The sequence below is a fragment of the Drosophila bipectinata genome, chromosome 2L (genome assembly GCF_030179905.1).
Source record: "Drosophila bipectinata strain 14024-0381.07 chromosome 2L, DbipHiC1v2, whole genome shotgun sequence".
NCBI classification, from domain to species: Eukaryota; Metazoa; Arthropoda; class Insecta; order Diptera; family Drosophilidae; genus Drosophila; species Drosophila bipectinata.
The window spans coordinates 17,406,420-17,433,003 of NC_091736.1; the positions used below are offsets into that span (position 1 = coordinate 17,406,420).

At 45.3% G+C, this 26,584-nt stretch overlaps 1 protein-coding gene across 1 annotated transcript in view; it reads left to right on the top strand.

Annotated features, from left to right (window-relative positions):
• Positions 1-2,043: 2,043 nt before the first annotated feature.
• The window catches only part of ab (BTB/POZ-zinc finger protein abrupt), a 32,996-nt gene continuing 8,455 nt past the window's right edge, over positions 2,044-26,584 (top strand). The window contains exons 1-5 of the mRNA XM_017251678.3: positions 2,044-2,123; positions 10,600-11,378; positions 11,446-12,058; positions 12,147-12,434; positions 12,491-12,689. Of these exons, the coding sequence (XP_017107167.2) occupies positions 10,915-11,378; positions 11,446-12,058; positions 12,147-12,434; positions 12,491-12,689 (1,564 nt within the window). The 5' untranslated portion in view covers positions 2,044-2,123; positions 10,600-10,914. The remainder of the gene's footprint in view (positions 2,124-10,599; positions 11,379-11,445; positions 12,059-12,146; positions 12,435-12,490; positions 12,690-26,584) is intronic.

Consider the following 26,584-nt stretch of genomic DNA (forward strand, 5'->3'; position numbering starts at 1 on the left):
TGTTGTAGTTGCTCTGTTATTATTGTCGTAATTTGTTTATAACGGTATTTATGAAATGGTCGCAAGTCAACGCGTTCCAAACAACAGCTACGGGAGCCGCAACCCTTGGACACGCACCGCCAGGACCCCCGATCCTTATGCCCCACGCCCCCTATCACCAATTATTCTTATTACGCCTATTACTACATTTTTTTTTTAGCCACTTTCGCTTGTTGTTGTTGGCTGGGCTTTCGGGTTGTCCCACAGCGTTTGCTGACCTTTTATGTTAATCGCATTTGGCTTGTAAGTCTCGGCCACAATGGGCCCTGGAGAAAGGGAAGACTTGTAGCCAGTAATTGATATGCGTCCTAATCATGCAATCCTTTGGTAGTGCCCCCACCTGCCGTCCTGGCTGAGGGACATCAACTTTGGTTTGTGGCTTGTTAGCTGAAAGGGAAAGAAGTAATTACAACTCGAATGACGTCAGCCTTCAATTAATGAGGAGGCAAGCTGGTTATTTCCCGCCCATTTTTGGTTAATCTACACATTTTACTTTAGTTTAGTGGACAAAAGGTATTAGTACTTGGCTTAAATCCCCATCTGAAGCCCCATCTCCATCACACAGATCTGGCATTTGCTGGCTAATTAATAAACTTTCACATATCTGATTTCGGAAATCTTTTCACTTGAAGCCGCTTGAATGAATCCGAATCTAACCGAAAATCGTTTTATGTAAATTATCAACGAAAGCAATGTCGGGGGAAATAAGTCGCAGATGAGCCAAGAGGCGGGTTTTTTTCTCTCTATTTGTATAATTTATTGCATTTTGATAGTTGGAGTTTAATTACAGCATTTCACCGCGATGTTTGGTGTTTGGAGTGAAAGTGCAAGTGGAATATTTCCTAAAAATAGCCATACAAAAGTACCAATGGGCCAACTAAACCTGAAGCCGTATCGGTTGCGATTAACCTTTGACCTCTCGACGGCCAGGTAGAAAAAACAGTTGCACTTTCTGGTCGTGACCCCTCTGGAAATCATAAAACAATAAATCTTTTTAATATCTCTCCTGGTTCTTGGACCTGAATTCTTTTGGCCTCTTTTTTCCGCCGTTTCTGCTGTTTCGTGGGCGTTCGTTTCCCTTTTCTTTTCATTTTCTGGAAGAGTTTCTCACGTCCTTCGGCTGGAGAGGCTGCAGAGGGTCAGCTAGAGGGGCGTGGCCATTACTCAAGTTTGTGGATTTGAAGTAATAACTCAGTGCGTCATAAAAATTTTAATTGCTTTGGGTTTCTTCTGTGCGAAAGCAGTTCGGGTAATTAACATTAACCCAAAAATGTCCAAAAAAAGTATACAATGCCCGAACAATGCAAAGCACCCACCCACAACACCATCGGCAACATCAGCAACATCGGCCACATTAGCGCCAGCAACATGCCACGAACAATGAGGCAATAAAAATTGCAGCGCATAATTTTCCGAACCACCACCGAACCCTTTTTTTCCCCTCCAGCTGGACGTTGTTATAGCCTGAAATTTCCACGCGTATCAGTAATTAGTTTTCTTATTGTTATTCTTATTTTCTTTAGAGGCAAGAGTGGGGGCTGGAAAGTTGGGGGATGGTGCTACTATCCCTTAATCAGAATAAAGTATAAAGGTGCCTGGTATGGTCAAGAAGGGATCGCCATGATCTGTTGTGTGTCCTTCCACACACAAAGAAGCAGAGCCGCCTTGTCAAGCTGGAAATTTATTCGTGGGACCTCAAGGCCCCGGAAAATCAACAGCCAATTGTTCGGGTGTGTGTGCTTGTGTGTGAGTGCTAAGTGGGTGCAATTAGACTGGTCCAGGTAAACAGGTAGAAATTCGGTTTCAACTTTGATCCCAATGCATCGAATTGAGCCACGCATCGAGAATCGAAAGGTGGCAATAAATTCTGATTGCAATTGACACTTTTATCGCAGGCTCAACGAATCGAAGACCCCAGCAGGGGGGGAATTCAATTTAAAATATCTTCTAATGGTCGAATGTATCTTTTTGTTGTTCTTGCAGCTGAAGCATTATAACCACCAGCCCTAAATCCAGCCCTAGCATCACAAATACCATTTCAAGGAAGGCAACTGCAACGGCGAGGCATTAACCAGCGGCAACATGTGAGTACTCGTTCCACTCAAATTTCCATTAAGGCGACTTGGGCAAATCAATTCGCTAATTGAATGTCGGGCAATTGAAAAGCTTCTTAATATTGTTAAATGTGAACGAGTTGGCATCCCTCGAAGCGGGCATTTTTCCCTCTGGCGTCTCCTGTCGTCGCCACCGCCCGGTTAACATTCTTAATAGAATCAAAGAGCGACGCAATATAACTTTTAATTTGGCGTAATTGTGTCGGCCTCAGTCTCCTCTTGTCCCACAAAAAATCTGCCCCAGCTATAGTCCCTGTACTGCCTAAGCTGATATAGTCACGGGCCCCCTGCAAGTGTACAGAAAGAAATTATAGGGGTTTTATTAAAGAAACAAAATATTAGTTAGTCTTGGAAGATGTATATTTTAAAGCAGAATATCTTTAGTTATAGTTTAACTTTTTTTTGGAATTCTAGGAAGTATTTTTCTCAGTGCCCTCTTGTTGTCCAGTCAACAATCCAGATTTTCTGCTGTTCGCCACCGCTCTATGGCAACAATAAAACACAAAATTCGAATTGGTCAAAGCAAACGCCAAAAAAAAAAAAAAAAATTGGAGGCAGGGGTGCCCTGGAAATCAATTAACCAAATGGCGCGAGTACTCGACCGCCGACTGACTTTTGCATTGGTTAATAACCGCTTGCAAAAAATCAAACGACACACAAATAGAGAATTCGATTCAAAATCGAAAAATATTATATATGAAGCATCATCCCCTGTACCGCCCGCAGTCCCAAACATTCTTTTGAGGAGCTTCAATTGTCTGCACTTGAGTTCAATTTCTGGGGGCTGCCCAAAAAAAAACCGAAAGAAATGCTTTTAAAGCTCGCATGCCGAGCGGAGAACGAGAAAGAGTCTTGGGGTCTGTGGTGTGGAGGGCAGAGATGTGTATTTTCGTCATAACTATAAATTTTATTGAGATTCAAATGGTCTGCGTTCAAATTTAGACACAATTATTACTTACTTCAATGACGCCAGACCTCCGAAGGGGGATGGAGAGAAGACGAACGAAGTCGAGGGAGAAAATCACCCCATGGGGTGCTCTATAGGAATTGAGAACTTCAATAAATGAGAGTTTTTAAAGTTAGAAATAGAAAACCTAAATAGTTACTTTTACTGGTAGAATTCTATATAGGGTAGTAGTAACCCTCTTTCCCCCATCTATCTCCTCCAGTAACTAGACAGTTCGTCAAATGACAATTACAACGACTTAATTACTTTTAATAAAGACGTCCGTATGCAGGCAGGCCATCAGATAAATACAGCTCTTCATTAGCGAAAAAATATACTCGGGACTTTTTTGCATAATGTCTCATTATGCTTAGCCCAGAAAAAAAGGGGGGGCTATGATGGGAGGCGGGGGTACGGGGTCTCGCCTTAATACATACAAATTGAAAATTGATGAATTTTTCCGGTATAGAGCCGAGGCTCTGCTCTGGCCTGCAGTGCAGCTGGCCCCCCTGGGATCGCACTCGAATATCAATTAGGCCACTGCCCAAGGGGTTGGGTGGGGGTGGCCGAGGATTACCTACAAATCGAACTACAAATTCGATCGATGTCTTGATCTCCAGAGCGATCTAACAAACAATCAATAGACGAACAATCAATTGCTCCAGAAGGGAAATTACTAATAATAATGACTTTAATTGAATATTGCGCACTTCATTCACTCGCTGTTCTAAATTTACAAAAAGTGGGTGTGGGAGGGGTCCGAATCATGGGATTCGGGGGTGTAAGCATATTATCCATTATAAACTTCCAATCGACCATAAACACTGAGGGAGTGAGGGGATCGATCCGGGGCAATGTCACAAGCAACATGCTTTATATTTGGAAACGCCGGGTAATGAAGTTCGCCGATTCTCAGGCACCCGAGTACTCAGTGGTCCTCCTCCCCCATGCCATTGGACCTCTGAGCAATTCAAGCATGAAAGCAATTTTTAATTTATTTTGGTTGAGCGCTTCACTTTTTCCTAAAATTATGACATAATATAGCAGCTCGCATCTCGCAGCTCACAGCTCATAGCCAAGGCAGCGAACCACCTAATAATGTCATATGGAAATTTACGAGTACCGAACCCGATCCAAAAACGAAAAAAAAAATCCGGGCGGGGGAGCACCCGGACTCGGGGGCAGATTGTGTGAACACCTCGACGGCAAAAGGCAGTGTGGGAAATGTATATTTGGATTTGGATGGCAAACACCTTCACCTTCCGCTTCACATTCGATTACTTCTTCTATCGCCACAACCCAGCCAACCCAGCGGAGGACCCGCGACACTGGCTGACCAGTTGTCAGTTGGTTAATGTTATAATTAACCTGGCCAACTGGCAGCCATCCCCGGCAGCCCAGGTATCGATCCGTCAGACGACCTCCGAACCCAATCAAAGCCGCTTGCCCAGATTATCTCAGCTGGACTTGAAAATCGGATTGACACTTTCAGTCTATAAGTGTGTCCCGTGTGTGTGTTTTTTGGCTTAAAAGACAAGGTTATTTCAATAATCTGTAATGAGTTTGGAGAGTATTTAAAGAGGGAAACCAATAAATAATTATTTGAAATAAAATAAGTCATGTTTCTGCCCTTAAACTTATCTCAAACCACATTTAATTAGTTGGCCCACATCCCGGTATCTGGTCTAATAACAATTTAGACCAAATACCGTGGGCGCAGGAGATGGCCAAAGTATGTAAACACGATCGTTAAATAAAAAATTAAAACAAAAAGCCAACAAGAAACGAAACAATCAAATAAGAGAGAGACAGAGAGAAGAAGTAAAAAATAGAAAACGGCCGAGAGGAGAGGAAGGGAAATGGAAACAAGTTAACCAATGAAATAAACGCAAATTTAATGACAACAAACGCGCCACGCACAACTTGGCCAATACGCGTTTTCCATTATGCCCCCACTAGCAACAACAACAATAATGGCCAAAAGCAGCCACGAGAGAAGAGGAAGAGCTAGCCAACAAGCACTTTACAACAAGAGATCGAATCGGTTGGGAGCAGAAAACGAAAACTACAAAATGGAATACATAATACACATAAAACACACAAATAGTGAACAATGAATTAAATGTTATAAGATGTAGATACGATGGGCCATGGGAGCGACAGAGAAGAAGTCCCCTCAGATCCCTCTGCCCACCTCTACCTCCGACTCTGAGATACACATTCGTGTATCTGTGTATCTGTGCGATCCACTGGCTGTGATCTCTCCTACTTAAACTTTGAATTCAACTTGTTTTTTTGGACTCTAGCGGCGACTTTTATTGCTTTTCAATACCGAAAGTCGACGGTTAGTGGCGGGCATACCAGAGGGAAAATTAATGCCAGTATATACACCAGTGGTGTATCTATAAGATACGTTGTAGACATTCTTGGCGATGCCGCATCTATTGTTATTGTTGTTGCTGTTGCTGTTGCTGTGGTAGTTGCTTTCTCTTTGTGTTAATTGTATTCGAATAATGATGATGTTGGCCTGCATCTTGTATCTGGCGGATAGTTGGACTCTCCGGCTAATTTAATTTATGGCCAGTTTATGTAAATTTCCAAAATACCATTTGGTCTGTTGTCTCTTCTTCTTTTGGGCCATTCTCACACCGTCCAGCACCATCGTTTTGGCCGACCAGATCAATTTCTGTCTCCGTATCTTCAATTTCTACTTCTACGCTTCGGTTTTAAGTTCTTTTTTAATATTAACCATTTTTATTGAAGACGACAGCAGTTCATTGACATTTTATTGTATATAAACAGCAGTATCTATTTATCTACATATCTGTGTAGTATCTGTATCTGTGTATCTTTATGTGGCTTGCTTTGGCTTGGAAAGAAAGTTGACGGCATCTTCGCACTGGCCTTTGCGGCATTTGCATAAATTTGGCCACACATTTCTTGGCCATGCGAAACTACCAAAGCCACCACACCAACTACCAACAACTCTTGGCTAATTGCGGCCCATTGAGATGGCTATCTGCTCGTTGACTCGACCCATTAAGAGAGCCATTCCACCGGAGTTGGAAATTAATTAGGACAGGTTGCTTCCATAATGGATAGTGGGTGCCAATAAAAACGCACTGCAAGTCCGCGGCGATCCATGAGTAATGGTCTCTCACGCATCTGACGGATGCCAGATCGCCAGCGACCTCCACCCTGCAACCTCCGCTCTGGACCCTCCTTGTCCCACCTTGGCCACTTTTAAAGGCCATTTCAGGTTTAAGTTTCGATTGCGTTCGCGATTATTGCGCGTTTTAAAATTTTGGTTTGGGCTTCGGCCCCTCTCCTGTCTTTGGCTTTTTTATTTGCTCATTTAATTTCTGAATTTCTGAAATTACTCAATTAGTTTAATTAGCAGCTGGCTTCGACTGTCTATCCCCTCCAACGCTAGCCATGAAATAGATCGCAGATTTTTCTAAGCCACATACACTGCGAAATAAATCAGCGTTGAGGGTGCCAAGATATGAATCAGTGTGGGACGGTGGGAATTGAATTAAAAAGGCCAGAGCTTTGCAATAATCTTAAAAATTAAATAGAGATAATAAATAAGTATCATCTGATGCTAAAGAATTGCGAAAAGTGTATGAGGCTTTGTTCGTTGTCTCACCTTGATTGATTTTCCGCCCCGGGTTTGGGGCTGGGAGATACTTTTTCTTGATATAGTTCGCTTTTGATATGGCCTCTCATCTGCATCGAGTCGACGTCAAAGTCAAAGGCGACTTTGGCGACGGTCATTTGTCAAAATCATTAATGCAATTACGCGACCAGTCTGCGACTGAGACTGAGACTGCGAATGCGAGGGCTGGCTTTTCTGGACTGTCTTCTGGGCGCTCCTGCCTGCTAATTATTTTGAATTATTCAATTTCATGTCTCAATTTAAATTCTCGGAGGCAATTAGGAAAAGTCGCTATAAGTTCTCCAACTCAGTTCCCTTATCGTTTTTTAGTTTTTTTCTTTTTCGTTTTGTGTGAGTGGCACTTTGATGCGTGTCGTCCATCCAACTTTTCAAGGGGGATGATATTGTTGTAGAGCCAGAGCCTTGGAATCCATCCAGAAATGCAAATGAGCGTACGTATGCTGAGCGAAAATAAAGCCATTTAAATAATTGAAAATCGAACAAATCGCGCTGCTGCCAGCAGAAAAACACAACACAATTGGGATAACATGATGAATAATAAGCCAAACGGAGATGGAGGCTGGGTGGGTGGGTCTCTAAACAAAATGGTTCCTCCAACAACTATGACGTCCGCCATAGGTGTGCTTGTCCATTTGTTTGTATCCGTGCATATATGCAAATTCTAAATTCCATCTCTGAAAAAATAAATCAGCTGAAAATGCAAAAATTCATTATTGTATTTCAACTAAAAACTGAAATGTATCTTCGGCACTCACGACCAAAAGTCCACCTCTAAAAAGTTCTATATATTTTTCATAGGAAAACGCGAATAAACAAATCCTATATGTATGGGTTCTTGTTGCCAAATGCGTTGTAGATTGTTGATGTGCAAAATCTAATTAATTATTTCATTAAAAGCGGCATTTTATTGACATTCTAATTTGGATTTTTAGAATATTTGGCCCCAGAATTTTATATAAGCTGCCAGTACATAGCATTAGGATTGCATTCTATGTATGTATATAGAGAGGCATACATAGAGATGCGACCACCTCCCGCATGGCCAACGTGGCGGATGAGCGATTTTAATTGGTTTTTAACTAATTTGCTTGCATTCAGTGTTAGCTGCAGTTCCCTCCGAACTCCCCTCTTAAAATATTCAAATAGGAAAGGGCCAGGATGCAATGGGCCTGGCCAAAAATTGCTCATTGTTGGCACAGGATACATAATTCGATTTGACATTTTGGGCCAGGACAATGGCTAACGTTTAATTGAGATTTTTTTTGTGGGCCGAAATTCAAAACACTAAACCCCATTATTTATAATCAAAATGTTAACTCGTTTCATCCACAAGACTTCCCCCAAAATGGTTCCCATCCTGAACCAGTTGAGTCAATTTCCTGATTTTATATTTATGCGTGAATTTTGTTTATGACTTTCCCCGAGCCAGGACGCTGGCTCACGCCTCGCCATATGAAGTCATAAACGTTATAAACATAACTGTAAAAATAATGAAAGATACAACCGAAAAAAAAGGGTCCCCACAAGGCACACACAAAGGACCTCGAGTTACTTGTACCTCGGACCTTGTGTGTACATTCTAGGATTCAACCACTGACAGCTCAAATGCAAATCGTAAAAATAACAATCATCATCATAACGCGTCGCCCCTTCCTAGTTGGTAAGGATATGGAGTACAGGACATGCCAGGCAGTGGGTAGCAGGGTGATGGGAGGGTTGAAGGGATAAAATATTTACCAAGGAACTTAGATCACTTGCCAAGGCGCCGTATCAATTTACCAAAAATAACAAGTAATAAAACAAAGAGGGGAGCACTGAGGACCTCACTATACCCTGTAACTATCTATGAAATATTTTATATATCTATGAAATATATCATTATAATCGCATTACAGGATACCAAGTATTTTGGTGGCACCAATAGTTAGTACCAATTGTATAGTGCCCATGGCCAACAGCCATTTCCGTGGCTCTAGATAGGGCCAATACCCCTTGCCACAAGTACCCCCTTTTCTGGCCTACGCGTGTTTGTTCAGCCATATATGCGGATCGTTATATATATATCCTGATATTTGTATATGTACGCCCGAGCCTAGATATCTGTGTATTTGCGGATGATTGTATGTTGTTTAGTAATTCGTTTTTTATTTACCATTATCATTTACATTTATTTGTTATTATGTTACGCTTCAGTCCCCCGATTTCCCACGCCCCCGTTCTGCTATTCCTTTCAATTACACACACAAAATACTATATACCGAGGGAGAGAGGGACTGGTTTTGGCCCGTTTCGGGTACGGGTCTGGGTCCGGGTCCGGGTCCTGGCCGTGTTTTTGTTTAACGCAAATTTTGAAATGTTTTGTTTTTAGGCAGTTACTCCTGCCTCCACTGCTGTTGCTGCTGCTTCTGCTCCTGCTCCTGCCATTTGAAAGTTGAACATTTGAAGTGTGGCATGCAAAATGCAATTGCGTTGTTGCAACACGCCCACCTACACACGCGCCCACATATCCTGCTGATTACATGTGAATAGCGTATTTGTTGCTGCTATTATTTGTTGTTTTAGCTACTTTTTTTTCGTTTGTTTCTGATTCGTTGGCCCTTGCCTTTCATTTACATATTTTTCGGTTACCAAGCCGGAAACTATCTGTTGTTTTATTTTGTTGTGTCTTGGCCGGGTTAGTTATTGTACGGCAGTTACCCACTCCTCCCAGTCCCCCGAATTTATGCGAGTGCGAGGCAAAAGCGAATGTTTGTTCAATAAACGAAATAATTGCCAGCAAATGTGTTATGATGAAATTGTTTTGGGTTACTTCATAAATTAGCGCAAACAAATACACGCAGAGCCCATTGAAGCGAAAACTAAACGCGAATCGGGGGTGTCACTCAGCCAGCAGACATCCTTCATAAATGCGCTCCTTTTTTTTGGGTTTCTCCATTTAGTCTTTAAAAAAAAACCTGCCCCCTTACCAATTGCTTTCCAAATTACAAATTAAATGCGTGCACTGCCGACCTGCCTCCCTGATCGTGGTCTGGGTTTGTCTTAGTCACGGCCCAAAGTGATGGCTATAATCGGACTTGAATTGTCCGATCATTAATCACTGATCCCAGCCATGAGTCAGAGCAAGTGAGCAAGTACCCATGGAAATTGTGAACATGATTTTAGGGTACGGAGCATGGAAAATCACCAACCTGCAACTGCAAGTCTAAGCGCCAATTGCAGGGCCCGAAGAATTGGTGAGAGTTCCGCCTCTCGCTCCCCAAAGCCTGTAATCCGAATCTCCCGAGGATGAGTAATCCGAAGCCCGGCCAGATGAATGCGTTTATAAATATTTTGATGGTGGTACATCGATCAGGTTCGAGGGGAGCTCACCGAAGATGGATGGATTGTTGGTGGTTGCCTCTTCTAATGATCTTGTACAATTATTTTGGTGGAGTGCACTTGGAGAATCGGGTTACTCCATTTCCCACTACCATAGTCATATGAAATAATAGGTCCAAGTAAAAATTTCAAGTGTAAGGGAGATCCGTGGAGTGGCGGGCAACTTCAAGTCTATTGTCTTGTGGCTTGTAAACGGTTAAATTAAATTGATTTGCGTCTAATGCCCCCGACAAGTGGCCCGCTCTTGGCAGTCCAGCAGTCCGGCTCGCCGGCCATCCGGCAGTGTAATTAATGGTTTCATTAGACCCACCGCCGCTCCAGCGGCAGTCCCGCTGCTTATGTATGAATAATTGGTAATAATATTTAATGATTGGCCCACCTGCCCGAGCAATTGTATACCAAAAACTGACTCTCTTTTCCCATTTTTTTTCTGTCGATTTCAGCTTGTGGCGTTTGTTGGTGTAGTTTGTTGTTGTACCATTCGAGGTCCGTCCATGGGCGCCGCGGCATCCACAGTCCGGTGAAAATGGACAAAGGCCGTGGGAGGCTGCCGCCGAATTAGCAGTGCTGGAAAGTCCACACACGACAGTGCAAATATTTGCTCCCAAGAAGAGCTGCCCCCCAGAGAAGGAAAAGAAAGGAATCAGGACAAAGCCTTGCCGAAAAGGAGCCACAATAGACAAGGAATTAGCCATAAAAGCAGGCCATTAGGACAGCCAGTAGATCCCGCACCCCGGCTATCGACTTGGTCCACTTAAATGACCGAGTCCACCCAGTTGCAGACGGCGGAGAACAACAACGCGGGCGTGGTGAAAATGGAGCCCCCGCCGCCGGCGACCTCCTCCGCCTCCGCTGCTGCCGCCGCCGCCCACGCCCTCTCCTCTCTCTCCTCCCTTTCGATGGCGGCCACCGGCTCCGCCCTATCGCCAGCCACGCCTCCTCCTTCATCGCTTAACCTCTCGGCCCAAAACCAACAGCAGCACTATGCCCTCAAATGGAACGACTTCCAGAGCTCGATCCTCAGCTCCTTCCGCCACCTGCGGGACGAGGAGGACTTCGTGGACGTGACCCTGGCCTGTGACGAGCGCTCCTTCACCGCCCACAAGGTGGTGTTGAGTGCCTGCAGCCCCTACTTCCGGCGGCTGCTCAAGGCCAATCCCTGCGAGCATCCGATCGTTATCCTGCGGGATGTGCGCAGCGATGATGTGGAGAACCTTTTGAGGTAGGTTCTTTAGGCTTTAGCTTTTAATTTTAAATTTTTATTTATTACTTAAATTATTATCCTTTAGCTTTATGTACAATGGCGAGGTGAATGTCAGCCACGAACAGTTGCCCGACTTCTTGAAGACCGCCCACCTGCTGCAGATCCGCGGCCTGGCGGATGTCAACAATGGGGGCTACCCCTACTCCAAGGCTCTCTCTGCTGCCTTGAGCCACAACAACAATAACAACAACAGCAGCAGCAACAGCAACAACAGTCTAAACAACAACAATAATAACATTAACGAAAACAGTAATCAGAACAAGATTGGCAACTACCTTTCGGCTTCTCAGCCCCTGAACAGCAACAACAACAGCCACAACAGCAGCAGCAACAACAACAGCAGCAACAGCAACAACAACAGCAGCAGCAACAACAACACCAGCAGCGGATCGCTGAACAGCAGCCTGAACTCGCCCTTCAACGCGCCCCAGGTGCCCCCTGCTGTGGCAGCAAACAGCGCTGCAGCGGCCGCAGTCGCTGCTGCCTCTCTGACCGCTGCTGTTGCTGCAGCCGCCGCCGCCAGTAGTGCGCCCAGTGGTGTGGGCGTGGCAGGAGGCAGCGGCACGCCCGCCATCCAGGAGCTGAAGGCATCGTCGGCAGCGTCGCCCGTAAGAAAATCCAATCCCAATCCCGTCAAAGTAAAGTGTCGCTAGCACTCGACTTGTTTAACCCTTTGTGGGCAACTCCTTAACCCTATTTCGCCATTTCTTCTCCCATTTCTTGCAGGCCAACAGCAACCACTGGGACCTGGGCGAGATGGAGGGCAGCCGGAAGAGCCACCTGACACCGCCGCCCCAGAAGCGCATAAAGAGCGCCGATCTGTTCCGAGCCCAGCACGGCATCAGTCCGGAGCGACTGCTGATCGATCGCGACTTTCCCGTTGCCGGACAGCATCCTCTGACCCGGAACCGTAGCGGCAGGGACACGTCCAAGGATCGGGAACGCAATATGGAGCTAAGGGAATCGTTGCTGGGACAGGCTCTGGAGAATAGCAACGGACAGCAGGCCAATCAGGTGGGTTTCTCTGCCTCATGGGCTGAGAGAATCCTTTAATATTGACTTTCTCGTAGAAACACGATCTCGGACAGAGTGCCGGCGAGGACTCGAACAGCAGTGATACGGAGCCCTCGGATCGGGGTGATGGCCAACACGACGGCACCCTAGACGGCATCGACAATCAGCGCTCCCACTCGTTCCCCAATGCATTCCTCGGCCTGCAGGGCATTCCCGGCCTTCTGCCCGGGCCCTCCGGCATTGGCAGTGATTTCGGTGAGTAGGACCTTCCATTATCCTTTTTCGTGCCATGATATCCACATTGAAAGCTTGCATTCGTTTACACTCTTAATGTACGGAACCAAAATTGAATATTTGCCTCTTGTGTATGATTTAAAAAAAAAACCGATTGGATCGAGCGAGTGTTGAGAAGAAATTCGAAAAGTTTACGTCTATGATTTGCATTTTGGAAAGTAACTAACGGTCGATTTATCGATAAGAACTGAATGTACCACACGGCGTATACGCAATCCGAAACTAATTGGCATACAAAATATGAAAGTGTTTATTTTTAAGAATAAAAATCCAAAATTGGCAGATAAAAACGAAAATGTTAGGCCACATTATCGATTAATCGAATACTTGCCTGTTGTATATTATTTGTGAATTACAAAAACCAAAAACATTTTATATAATTTGCGTAATTTTTATTAGGAAGTAACTAACTTGAAACCCAATAAGCCGATAATCAGAGAAACCCATTGGTTATAAATAGAAAAGTTGTCAAAAATTGTGTAATTATCGGTTTATTTTCCAAACATTTATGCTTAAAAGTATTGTATGTATCATTCTAAGTCGTAGTTATAGATTTTCTTTATAAGCCAAGGCAGTGAAACTCACAAATAGCCCAATTCTACCAATCATTAGGCCGGGCTGGTCCAGGACCAGTACAGACCCGAAACCCATTCCCAATCCTGTCCAGAAGAAAGCCAAGAAATATGCGCGGAGCACGTGTCGCATTAGGATATTAGGAGGTGGATGTTGTGGATAAGTAGCAACTGTTGGCCGGAACATTCGGCGTGTGATTATAAACACATTCGGCTCTCCAAGATGGGGTGTGTATAATGTCCTTCGAAAGGACATTTACGTATGTGCAAATGTCCTACAAAACGGTCAACAAAAAATGATTATTGCCATTGCCGAAACACTATTGCTATTGGCATAACTATTGCTATTACGGTTATTGTGATTATGATTACCATTCGATTGGGAGGAAATGCGGAAGGATGTTGTGTTAAGGTGCACTGGGAGAAAAGTCTAGACAGCATATGCCTGTGAAGCTAAGGGGCATGATGTCCAGCTCTCTGTGTAAGAAAAGGCGTTACAAATATGATTCCAAGCAGATCCTTATTCCTGCCTTCCTTTCGGGTTGTTTGTGTTCTTAAGCACATGACACGCACTTTGTCCAATGTCGCAAATGTCGCATTTAACGCGCATTAAAATGATAATAGCCAAGGCATCCTGACCGGCTAAGCCTGGCCAGAGCCTGACCGGAGCCCGGACGAAGCCTGTTGTTTAATATTCAGGACACATAGATCATTGCAACAAATGTTGGCCGGCACTTGTCCAGTTTAGTGAGACAGTCGGGCTGAAGATGAGAAGAGAAATCAAATTTAATAAAGCATAAACATTCAATAAGCTTCGGGTCCGAAGCCAAAGTCATTTGAAATTCCGAGCAGTAACGGTAACGGACCAAAAACGGGGGCGGTCCCGGCTGCCGAGTCCTTTTGGCCATTTGGAAATCCGAATCGAAAATATTAACGGCCGTAGCCAAAAAGGATAAACTTTTGCGCAATGATAAAAATGATAAGTTTTTTCTTTTCGGTAGCTGCTGCCATGCCTTCTGTTTTCCGTGTTCATGTCCGCCCCTTTAGGAAAAAAGGAGGCGACACTCGAGACACAAACACATACGCAGTCAGGACACCCCCACACATCCTTACATATTTAGATTTTATTTCGTTTTATTGCTTTTTTGTGCATTCGATTTATTTGGTGGGCATTGGCAATGGCCGAAAACGGACTTGGAAATTGCGCACATGTGTGCGCAAGGAGTCGAGAGCTGAGTCCTGCCTCCAGCCTCTCCCCGTCCAGTAATATGAGTTGGGTTTGCATTTTAATATATTTACTTGGGCCCCACCCCCGCCAAACGCCCCCTCTGATGTGTCACACACTCGCAATCAGATGCGGGATGCCCTGTCCTGCCTCGTCCTGCCCCCGGTCCTGGCCAGAAAACTACAAAAGACGAAGGAAAAAATAAAGGAAAAAGTTTACTTTGCAAAAATCCATTGCAGAAACATTTATAAAGTGGCCCAAAAACCAGGACCTAGCTAGAAATCGTCTTCAAGGAGCTGGTAGAAAAAAGGACTAGAATAACACCAACGAACATGTACTGAAAGAAATTCTGTTGTCCTTAGTTAGGGATACAAGGATGACGCAGTTGAAACAATTAAAGTATAGATTTATAAAGAGTTTCTTTAAAAACAAATTCTAAAATTAATTTCTAAAATATATCCTTAAGCTGGCCTTTTTTTCTCAAGGTGTCTTTCTCAAGAGTCTGACTTAGTCCTTACTGGAAGGCGTCTCTGCTGTCGTTGCCGAGGACATTTTAAAATGAAAATGATAGCAAGGAGACAAGAAAGAAAGCGGACAGCCAGGCCGGCGACTGAGGCCTCGGCAGGTGGAAGGGTGGCAGGCTTCATGGAAGACCTGGGGAGTGGTGGTCCAAACATTGACAGCAAATAAATGGCAGCCGAAATAATAACACCAAAGGGGAGGTGACAGGGCAAAAAAAAAGGGGTAAAAATAAACTAGATGGCTTTCGAGAAATAAGCAAAAACCGAAAGGGTTACTAGATATCTCGACGGAAAAAAGAATTCTGGCAACGGGTGCAGCTGCAGCATCAGCAGCGCCATCTGGCGGCGGAGGTGCGAACACTGCAGTCGGCGCCGTCGCCGGCGGCGTGGGCGAAGGAATACAAACAGTTTTCCAAGATGGCCAAAAACCAAAAGAAATCATTGACATATGAGGCCAGTTGCTCATTTCTTGGCCGAAACCGAAAATGCAAAAGTTGGCGGAAGGAGGCGGGCTAGACGGGGGCGGGGCGGACATCCAACTTGGCCGGACCAACTGGCGCTGTCTGGGTTTTGGCCGGGAAGCCAATGCGCAAAGTTTCTTTCTCTCCATCGGCACAAACAATCTTGGCCACAAATGCACTTAATTCGGTCTCTCAGAAAGTATCTTCTCATCTCATATCATTTTCTGCAAATGCATTCCAAGGATATACCATGTCGTCCTCATTAAAATTTAATCTTTGGCCGATAACTACCAAGACTCTGCAGACCAAGTCTCTAAATTTCAGTTCGAAGGCAAAGGATTACCATCTACACCGTAGATAATTCATTTAGTTGGGTGTTGTCGGTGTTTGTTTTCGATTTTGGCTTAAAGCAGATCCTGCAATAGAGACATTTAATGACGCAGGCTTTACAGGACTCCTTTCGGGTCTCGGAGCTGCGTGAAATGCGTAAAATTAGCAGCCGGAGGCACAGGCCGAGGCAATAAGCATGCGAGAAACATTATTTCTCAAGCCAAACAAAACGCACCCAGCCAGGACATAGAGGGGGTGGTCGAAAGGTGCGTGTTGGCTATACACACACACACACACATACGTAGCTCGTCCTACGTCCTGGTTCGTTTGTTGGCGTGTTTGCATTTAATAAATTCGATTAACAACGGAATAAATACGCTTAAATGCGGAAAATAATGAAAACTAACGAAAAGCGTTTTGTTAGCCGGCTGCCCTTTGTCGGCGTCGCCTGGGCGCCGCTTTCATTCCATCCGGCATTCAATCATTCATTCCATACCATTCAGTTATTCATTTTACGAGCTGTGTTATTATTGTAAATATGTGCGGGGTCCTTGCTAGGACCGCTGTTCTTGTTGTTGCTAGTATAGCTGTTGTTCTTGTTGTTGTTGTTGCTGTAACAAATACAAATACATTACGTGAATAAACGCACCCATTATTTCATTTCATCAAGAACCATTAACGCCAACACGCCGAACTAAACCCCCCAACTCCTGCCACTGCTCCTCCTATGGTGGAGAGTCCTGGCAGCTTACCGCGCCTAGTGTGGCCACCACTCACACACCCATCTCCAGCTGCTGCAAATGAGCGAAGGACATGAAAATGTTCAAGTAGACACCCATACACATGGGGGCGCAAAACTTTTGCCAGGATAATGAGTAAAATGATTGGAAATACATTTGCAGTGCGTGCGTCTGTCGCATGTATCTGTATCTGTATCCGTGTCCTTGTATCCTGGTCCAGCTTCAATCGTTTAATGTATCCCCGACCGTGTCCAGGACATTGTTGGGTCATTGAGAAAATGAAAGGAAATGTAATAAAAAGTGGAGATGATCCACCGACTTCACGAGGCCCCTAAATAGTAGGCAACAAAACGCTGTCGATCTTTGCTGTTCAAAATTCCTTTGGGCTAAGTATTCTGGAACTATTGCAGATAATTTTCATATATATGCACAATATATATATATAGTTTTAGGTGGCAGCTCTCGTGGGCAGCCGAATGCCACGCCCGGCTTCGAAAACTAAACAAAACAAAAATGTTATCAAATTAATTTCAAAAACTCCATCTGCTGCACGTCACACTCAAGTGAGTGTTGGTGAATAGATGGGTCGCCGTGTGAGCTAGTGTGTGTGCGTTGGAGTATATAAGTTTGGTACCCCCTGGCCTACACGAGTAGATATATGGGGGGGCCAGGAGCAGGGCAGCGGCAACAAAGTGGCAAAAGTGCCAGGACACTTTGGGTCCTGACTGCGGCTTCGGAGGCTGGGCCCGATTGGGGGATGGCCCGAAAACGAAACCGAAACTAAAAACTTTTGAGTTAAATTCCCGCTCTAATGTTTATGTAGATGAGGGATTATGTCATTGTGCCCACCCAGTCATGCCCACCCCCCCTCTACTCCTAAAAGAAAAGCCCAGAAACTGGAAACCCAAAAACGGACAGCGGACAGGTTTCCACACATGAGGAATGGGAGAGGGATAAACCCATTGCTACACTTGAAAATTCTAATTTTCTGCTTAAACTTCAAATGAAATTGTTTTGCACGCACACACTCCAACTTTTTGGAAATACTATAGTAGATGTGAAAAATGGAAATGAAAAACCATTATTATTATGTATGAAGGAATAAGTTTCCATCTCGGTTTCTATCTGGTCTTGCCTCTCGCTCGCCTGAATGGAAAGAAGTGTGTGGGCGGATGGGTTGGGAGGCCCTGACTCGGTTGGGAGAGTGGACAAGTGTTTGCTATAGAAAATACATTAAATTTAAACAAAATTCCCTCTGCTACTACTTGAGCTTAACGCACACAACTACACCCTCAGACATAGACACAGATACTGGCACGGGCACAGGCATAGAAACAGAAACACAGAACAGCAAAAACAGACACAAGTGGCACGGACGGGGGGCAAATGCAAAAGTTTTAGCTCAAAACTATTTGGTGTCGGCCAGGGTTGAATTTCGTTTGGTCTCCGGGTTCTCGGGTTCCCAAACTCAGACTCAATCCCTATCCGAATCCCAATCCCAATTTCAAATCCAAGGGGTTGAGGCGAAGCTGGCCCTTTTTGCCACGTTGTATTTTAAATTCAAGTGGTCGTCGTATATGGCAACAAAGCATCCATCCCCCCCTCTCCACACTCACCCACACACACACCCTCCAACACACACACTTGTATGCTTAAGGATTTCGTTTACCGAATCCGAATCTGAATCCGAATCCGAATCCGTTTCAAATGCGAATTTATTTCCAACGAAAATATTACAAAAGTCAAAGACGTCTTCCCTCCTCCCACCCCAGACTTTACCTTGGCAAAAAGGTCATTTTTGGGCATAGAATTTACATAAATCCATATGGATGCCGCTCCATGTGAGTGTGTAAGTGGGTGTGTGCCTGTGTGTGAGTGGGTTCAGTCCCCGGCCGAGTCCATTTGAAGTCAGTCCTTGTGGCCTTCTTCTCGGTTCTTGGGTTCTTCGGCTTCACTTCGTTTCTGGCGACTGCAATCTGTCGGCATTTTTCGCTTATCACCCGTAGCTTCGGTTTTCCTAGGCAGCTTCTATTGATAAAGGCACTGAGAGAAAAATAGATTGACAAATTAAGAGAAAATATTATAAAGATATTAGAGTTTTATAAGTTAGACAGCTGCAAACTCAATTAGAGAAAAATTTTATTATTCTTATTAATGAAAATATTAAATTTTCAAACTAAAATAGTTTAATTTTCTATCTCCATGAAGGTTTTCTTGAAGTGTAAGTGTGGTTTTAGAAACGGAAGACGAGAACTTGCTTCAGCTCGGCCTTTTTCCATTTGACCCCGTTGCTTTCTCCCTTCTCTTCCTCTCCCTCTCTTTCACTCTCTTCCTTATAGTCTTGTCTTTTGTGGAGAGGTCCCAGCTTGCCCGACCCACCCCCCTGGGCTCCTCCGCCTCTGACGCATTGATATCCCTTTTAATGGATGAATTATTGCCGCACATGCGAAAGTAGTTGCTGCCCAGGACTCGACCGCCCCCGACCCCTTGCAAAGGAGGGTTTCCACTCAGCGACTCTTCTTACATATCCTTTTCACACAAACACACACCCCCGCACACACGCACTGGCACTGGCACTCGCACACCAACACACACAGACACACACTTCCAGGACGAAAGGCATTTGTTTGCATTTCATTTCCTTCAGATCTCTGTGTGTCTTTCACATCCCAATGGGTTGGATTTGGTATTTTTGCGTCATGGGTGGGGTGGGATGGCCGTGACAGGGAGGGGTGGGGTTAGTTGACAGGCCGTTCTGGAGGTCAGTTAATTAAGGGTGGACGCCGAAACAGAAATAACTCTTTTGCGGTGCCCGGTTTCCGCCGGTATCCTCCGCCTCCGGCTCCACCTCCCTTCCGTTTATGCAATATCAAAATTAAACTGCGCTGGAATGCGGCAAATATCCATAATAATTGAAGGATATTACATCAATAAACCGACACGTACTCGGCTACACACATGTGTTTGGGGGGCCGACGAGTGGGTGAGCTCCGCATTTTAATATTTCCACTCGATACGGGCTCGAACCCACCCATCGGCTCACACATTCGCATATAATTTAGGCTTTGACAGACGGCCACACCACCTACAACGAGGTTAAATGCGACTGTGTATGTGTGTGTGTGTTAGGGGGCACAGAGGGTGTCAGTCAGGCGGGCAGTCGAGCGCCAACAGCCGACGCCATAAACTAAATTTATTGCAAATATTTCCTCAGCAATGAGCAATTTGTGCGATCGAATCCAGCTCCTAAGTGGGGAAAGGGGGAGGGTCAAGGGGTCAGGGGGTGTTCGTTATGCCACCCTGCAAACGTGTCGATGATGTATTTCCCCCGGTCCTTTCGGTGTCCAGTGTTTGACCCAAAACGGCCAGAGAACCGTAACCCCACCCCCTTCCAAAAAAATAAATAAAATAAAATAAATTCCAGCTTCTGATAAAATCTGTTAGAATTAAGAGCCCATTTTGTTCAGTGCATTTATTGATTTAGTTTCTATATTTCTATATTATTTTGCACTATTTCGAAATTCGACTAAGCTCCTGCACAGGAAAAACAGGAAAAAAGGAGTTGTGTTGGGTTTTTGTCAGAAAATTACTCGCAAAAACCAAAAAACCAGAGCAAAGGCATGCGAATGAAATTACTCATACGCCCTGTGTGCCGCAATGAAACAAACACACACACAAACACACAGACTGATGCAGATGCAGAGATAGAGTCAGACAGAGAGAGCTAGACAGGCCGACAAAACGGTTGGCCAACGACAGCGCAACAACAACAACACAAGCACAACCAACTAAAACAGCAATAACAAACATGAATTTTAACAAAATACAATTTCAATACAATTCAAACTTTCTAACACACACACACACACACATAGACAATCGCCCAGGCAGACACACGGCAAGCCAACCACGCATAGCGCGGCAGGGAGACGAAGAGAGATAGAGCTACAGCATGCCATCCTCATTTCCCCCCCTAACCACAGTGCCAACACCCCCCCATCGCCCATCGCCCAGCGCCCAACGCCAAAAACCCCCACACCGCCCCTGGAACCGAACCGTGCGAATATGAAACTAAAACTTCCTCTACTCATTTCCTGTCCTGCTCCCAACCGCATCGCCTCCTGATGAATAGAAAAGGCTTAGGAGGTGGTGGTGGTTCCTCCGGGGCGAGGGGCTAGAGGCTAGAGGGAGGTCCTGGGGCAAAAACTATCTCGCCCGGCTGTCTCGCCACTTTTCAGTTGCGTTCTAAATTCATACATTCATTACCATCGCATTTCATTCACACCCTGGCATATACAACCATATCGGTTGCCCTCGTCCCCCCAAAAAACCACCCCACCACCCTGGGCCACTGCTCCCCCCCTTCCTCGCTCAATGAAGTTAAATACAATCGTTGGTCCGTAAACAAAGCGTGGGCATCCCAGGAGTGGCCGGGGATCGGAGGGCAGCAGTGGGTAGTTCGCTGCTCATAAAGTAATAAATTGTACCGTAAATAGTGCGGAGCAAGTGTTCGATGGAAGGACTGATGGATAGTTGGAAGGATAGACGGATAGATGGTTGGATGGTAGGATGGCTAGATGGCTAGATGGATGGTTGGGTGTATAGAAAGGAGCAAGGACGAAAGAGTGGGTGGCTGGGCGGTAGGGGCAGGAGAAGAAAAGGTCCGACCGCCGACTGGAGCAATTCATCTTTGACTCGACTTTAGTTTCCGGGCGAAGAGCTTCTTTCAACAGCTGCTCCTGGCGAAAACCGCAAAGGATTCACAATCAGCCGGCAAGAGATTAGCATCATTCACTGTGAGCCTTGTAAAGGGTCATGGAAGATCCTTTAATTAAAAGGATAATAAGAAACCAACAAATATTTAGAATCTATAAGATATTTTAGAATTTAAAATATATTTGAAAACTCCCAAGAAGTTATCCTAGTAGCCAATGATCGCTCTTACTACCCACTCCACTCTACCCCCCCACCATCCGAGAAAGGATGGAGCTCCTTGAGCTATTTAAGCTATTCAGTGAATGCTTGGAGCAAATCGCCCTCCCCTACACCTATCAGCATAGATGGAGCAAATCCCCGAAGCCCCCTGGCAGACATGGAAAAAGTTACCCCCATCCCAGCTCCTGGCCGGGCTTCGCATAGCATCGCACCGCCTAATCCCCGGCAACGTTAACCACATACGACCGCATCGTTCATCATTTGGCCGTGCGTGCTGACGCCTTTTTCGGGGAGGTGGGGCGATAGGAGGGTGGGAGGAATTCTGGCCAAGGGGAGGGCAAAGAAATGATAGGGTGGTTGGGCATCAGGCTGCTGCAGCCTGTACTAATGAATTACGCAATCTAAAACTATGTACATTTAATTCAAATTCACAAAACTGTACGCCAAACTAACCGAGACGAACTCACACATGGACACATGGATTTTCCACACACACGCACACTCATACACATACATACAGAGACAGGGGAAAACTTTGGGCAAACTTTTTTGCTGCCTCGGCTGGCAGCGCTGTTAACTGCGACTGAGGCTGCGGCTGCTGTATATTTTGGAATAATTCAAAGCGAATACATTTCGGACCAAACCTCACCAGCCCTGCCGCCCGGCCGAACATCCATCTTCGCTCCCAACCCCATCAGCAGCTGGCCGGAGTCCCGCACTCGCCACCCCCCTTGACCACCCGCCCGGCCCAGAGCGGCCTAAGCATTCTCGCCCACCGCCCCCTGCCCACCGCCCATCACCCATTGCCATTCCATTACCGACACCATTGGCGTCAACGTCAGCATCCATCGCACATGTCCTTGCAATTGTTCCGAGTCCACCACCATCCTGCCGCTCTCCGCTCAGCCCACTCTTGTACTACTGCCCATGTGCCCCCCTCTTGTCCCACCGCCCATGTACCCCCCGGTTGGGCCAACAAGCTGGCCAGAGTTTGCCGGAGGAAAACACGAGAGGAAAAGCGTGCGCAAAAAGCAACAGCAACAACTAGGGAAAAATCAACAACAACAACAGAAACGAAAGGCTCAACCTCAATAGCAATAACAACAACAACAACAACAAGTTAGATTCCCATATAATATTCGTACACACTTTGCAAACATGTTTGTCGATGATGTATTATACAAAATGCCCATAAAAAGGCCCGCATGAAAGAGATAGAAGACCCCAAAAAAGGGAAAGAGACCTAGCGTGTGTATGTGTGTGTGTGTGTGATTGTGTTTGCCAGAATGAGAGCAAGCGATGGCGTAATCATCGTTTGTCTCTCCACTCCGTGCACGTGTGTGTGTGAGCCACTAAATCGAAATGCCAAAATGCCCATTTCTATTCCATTCCATGGCTGTAGGACCGTTAGAGCCCCGCATAAGCGATACAGACATTTCGTTTTTTGGGGTAATACATCAAACTAGCCGCATCAATAGCACACACACACACACACACTTACTTGTATGTAGATGTGAGTGTTTAGTTGCATGAGGCAACAAGGACAACGAAAAACAATGGGCCAACTTAATATACGTGTATGTGTGTGTGAGATGGAGAGTGTATGGAAAAAGAGTAAAATACTTCATGCAGAACCGAGCCAAAAAACCGAATCGAATAGAACAGACAACCCAGAAGAAGCAGCCAGAAGAAGAAGTAGCCAAAGGGGGTGGGGGGCAAAAAGTTCTTGCCACCAAAAGTAAAGGAGATAATCTTGGCCAAAGACGATGTGAGGAGCGAATTGCTTGCCAAGAACCAACATCGCTCACCGCCTTCCTGCCCCAGCCTCCACTCCCCTGCCAACCCTTCTCCCCCCTCCCCACCCCCTCTTTGCCCCCTTCACCTTGTGAACTCCGTTCTAATGACCGCCAAGATAGAATGACATTTGGGGCTGTCAGCTTTCATTGTTGGGTCCGTTCTTGTATTGTGTCTGCATGTGTGTTGGTGAGTGTCCTGGCGGGCTGTGTGTGTGTAGTTGGGCGGGTAAGTGAGTGTGCGGATGTAGAGAAGAAAACTTTAAGTACACAGGACCCAAGGAGTCGGGTTCGGTTTTAAACCAAAAGGACAGTGGATCAAATAGAGAGAATAGGGAAAATGATTAAAATAAATTTTAATAATTAATTAATAATTAATTTTTATAACTTTTAATATTTTAAAGACTTTACAGACATTAGAAAATATTGAAAAAGTTTGGGTATTTCAGCCATACTTCTCAACTTTGTAAAATGATTTTTAATTTTTCAAAAAGGATTAATAGTTTCGTGTAGTATTTCCAGACATTAAATAAAATTTTTTAGTAATCTAATAAACTATTAGAAATTAAACCACGAAAGTATGATTAATGCCCCCTTTTTTCCCCATTAACCAAATTAATTTCGAGCCACTGTATTTGGCCCAAAAGGAAAGATGGCAAAAGGCTACATTTCGGCAATAAGACGCCTGCTTTGGTTCAAAACCGACACACAGACACACCAACACCCACACTAGCAGTCGCACATATTTTGCGAGCCCCACAGTCCTGAAAATGGGCGGTGAGGGGGGCGTGCCACGGGGCAGGGGCAACTGCGGTCCAAGTACGTGAAAATTGATAGATGAGTTATGGGCCGAGGGTGAGAACGAAGGGTTCGCTCGCATGCATATGTCCTTACACGCACACCCACAGCCCCACAGCCCTCTGCCCACAGCCCACAGCCCAAGAGGGAGACGGCAAGATAAAGGACCTTTCCTCCGGCCTTCCCTTTCCTCACCCCTTCCCCACCCCCTGCCAAGAGCCCGTGTAGTTGAATCTGTCTGTTTGTATGTAGTTGAGTCTTGCAAGTGGCAATGAGTCCGAAGACGTTCATGTCCGTCCCAGCTGTCCTTTGTCTGTCGGTGTGAGTGTGTGCGTGAGTCCTTCTTGTGTTCGCTTCTGTATGTGTGTGTGTGTGTGGTGTATCCATGTGTTGGTGAAGGCAAAGCATTTTTCAACGTTTGCCTCGGCAGCCGGGGGCATTAAAAGTTTTCGTATTTATTTTGTAGTCGGTTAACAATATTCCTTTGCTGTCTTACCCGAACCACCCCACCCCTTCCTCATCCCCCCTAAGCTTGGCCATTCGACCCACTCATGGCACACACACACTGCCACGCAAGGGACACACGTACGGGTAACAGTTTTGTAATTGTATGCGTGCGTTTTGTTTGCGGACGTGGCTGTCTTGGACTTCTTACACACATAGATAATATATAGTACATGGATGCTTGAGTGTGTGCCGGGCCGGGCCGGGCTGGGTGTGCGGGTGTTCGGGTCGAGCTGAAAACTTTTATGTGTAATACATCAATTGCAAAAAGATAGCCAAATGCTGTTAACTTTATATACAACTCATACATGAGTCCTTCGTCTTCGTCCGTGTGTGTACGGGCGGGTATCTGTGTGCGTGCTGTGTGGTGGGTGGGCGATTTCGGTGTCTTGGTGGTTCACGGGGAGTTACTTACGCTCCTCATGCGGCGCAAGTAAAAGATACATTTATTATGTGCGAAGAGCGATGAACACAAGCGATTTATCCTTTTTAACTTGCTCGCCCGCTTTATCTCTGCACTCGTGTGTGTATGAGTGGGTGCATGTGTGTGCCAGTGTCTGTGTATGCGTCTTAACTGGACCACCCACCCACATCTGGGCCGAGTGACTAATTTATGGCCACCACCAGCTTGGTTATATGGCCGCTTAAACCAGGCTAATTTCGATTGCCCGCCTAAGTAGGCAACACTTTCTGCTCGCGCTGCAGGACTCACATGACTTGGATTCCGGATTATTATTATTACTTTCTGGTTCTGTTTGAGCACACACTCGGCTCTCAATCGCATTAAAAACACGTTGCCGCACTAAAACTTTTCTCATTTCAAAAGTTAAAAAAAAACACAACAAAGTCAAAAACAGACAAACAAACGGCATTATCGGACGGGGCCATCAACATTCGTCACAGGCCAAGGAGCAGCTGTCGAGCATCCAGGAATCCATGCCCGAATCCTGCCCTATTCTCCCATCCACCCTGCACACACAAAACTTCCCGGCTTGATCTTGGCATGTGTCCGCCCGCCTTGAATATGCATTCGAGGCGTCACTTACCATTTTTTACTTTTGTATACTTTGGGTCCAAAACTGCGACTCGATGGCGATGTCAATGCTGATGTCGGTGTTTCGGCAAATTTCGGTAGCTGGGGGAGAAGTAGGAGGAGATGGCCTGCCAGTTCATATATCACTCGTGTCCCGTAAGTCCGTGCCCGCGTTACGCCCCCTCCGGAATCTCCACTGTCGTCACACATGCTCAACGGCAATTTCGCTTTCAATTTCAAATGCTATCTATGAGGGAATGCGAGTCCAAAACACACATACAGCTACACCGGAAAAGGCAGGGACAGAAAAGATAAAAATGATGCAAGAAAAGGGTACCGAATGTCCTTAATACTCTTTCTGTACTTTGATTACCTTGTGGTAGTTGTAGATTCGAAGGCATTAATTAAAATTAGTTAGAGAAGTATTTCAGGAATAAACTTATGGTCAAGGATGTGCTTCTTTTCTATAAGAATTGCTTTCTTATGAGAAATATTAGATCATACCATCTATCAAATTCGTAGGACCTCCTTTTAGGGTATCCCAAAAGAAATGTGGAAGAAAGAAAGCGAGCTAGCAAAACTTGTTTGCAAAGTTTAAACAACATTTCGTTTGGCTTTTGGCTGGCTGGCTGGACGGGGCTAGGCTGGGCTGGGCGTACGTGCCGCTGCCCCGCCCTCTTTGGCGGACAAAACTTTGCCATTTTTTTTTTCTTCCCAGTTTTTGTATTTTTTGTTGTTGTGTTGTTGTTTGTTTCCTTTGTGGCTGCGTTTTATTTATAAGATAAACAAATGCAGAGATGGATTGTTCTGGCGTGTGTCGTCTGACATCTGGGCAGCGCTGGCAATCTAAAGTGGGTTTTCCAAAGATAAATCCGAATGCCCCATCCCCTGCCACTGACAAGATACCCCACAGGATAGCTAATTAACTGCGACCAGGCCAGAGT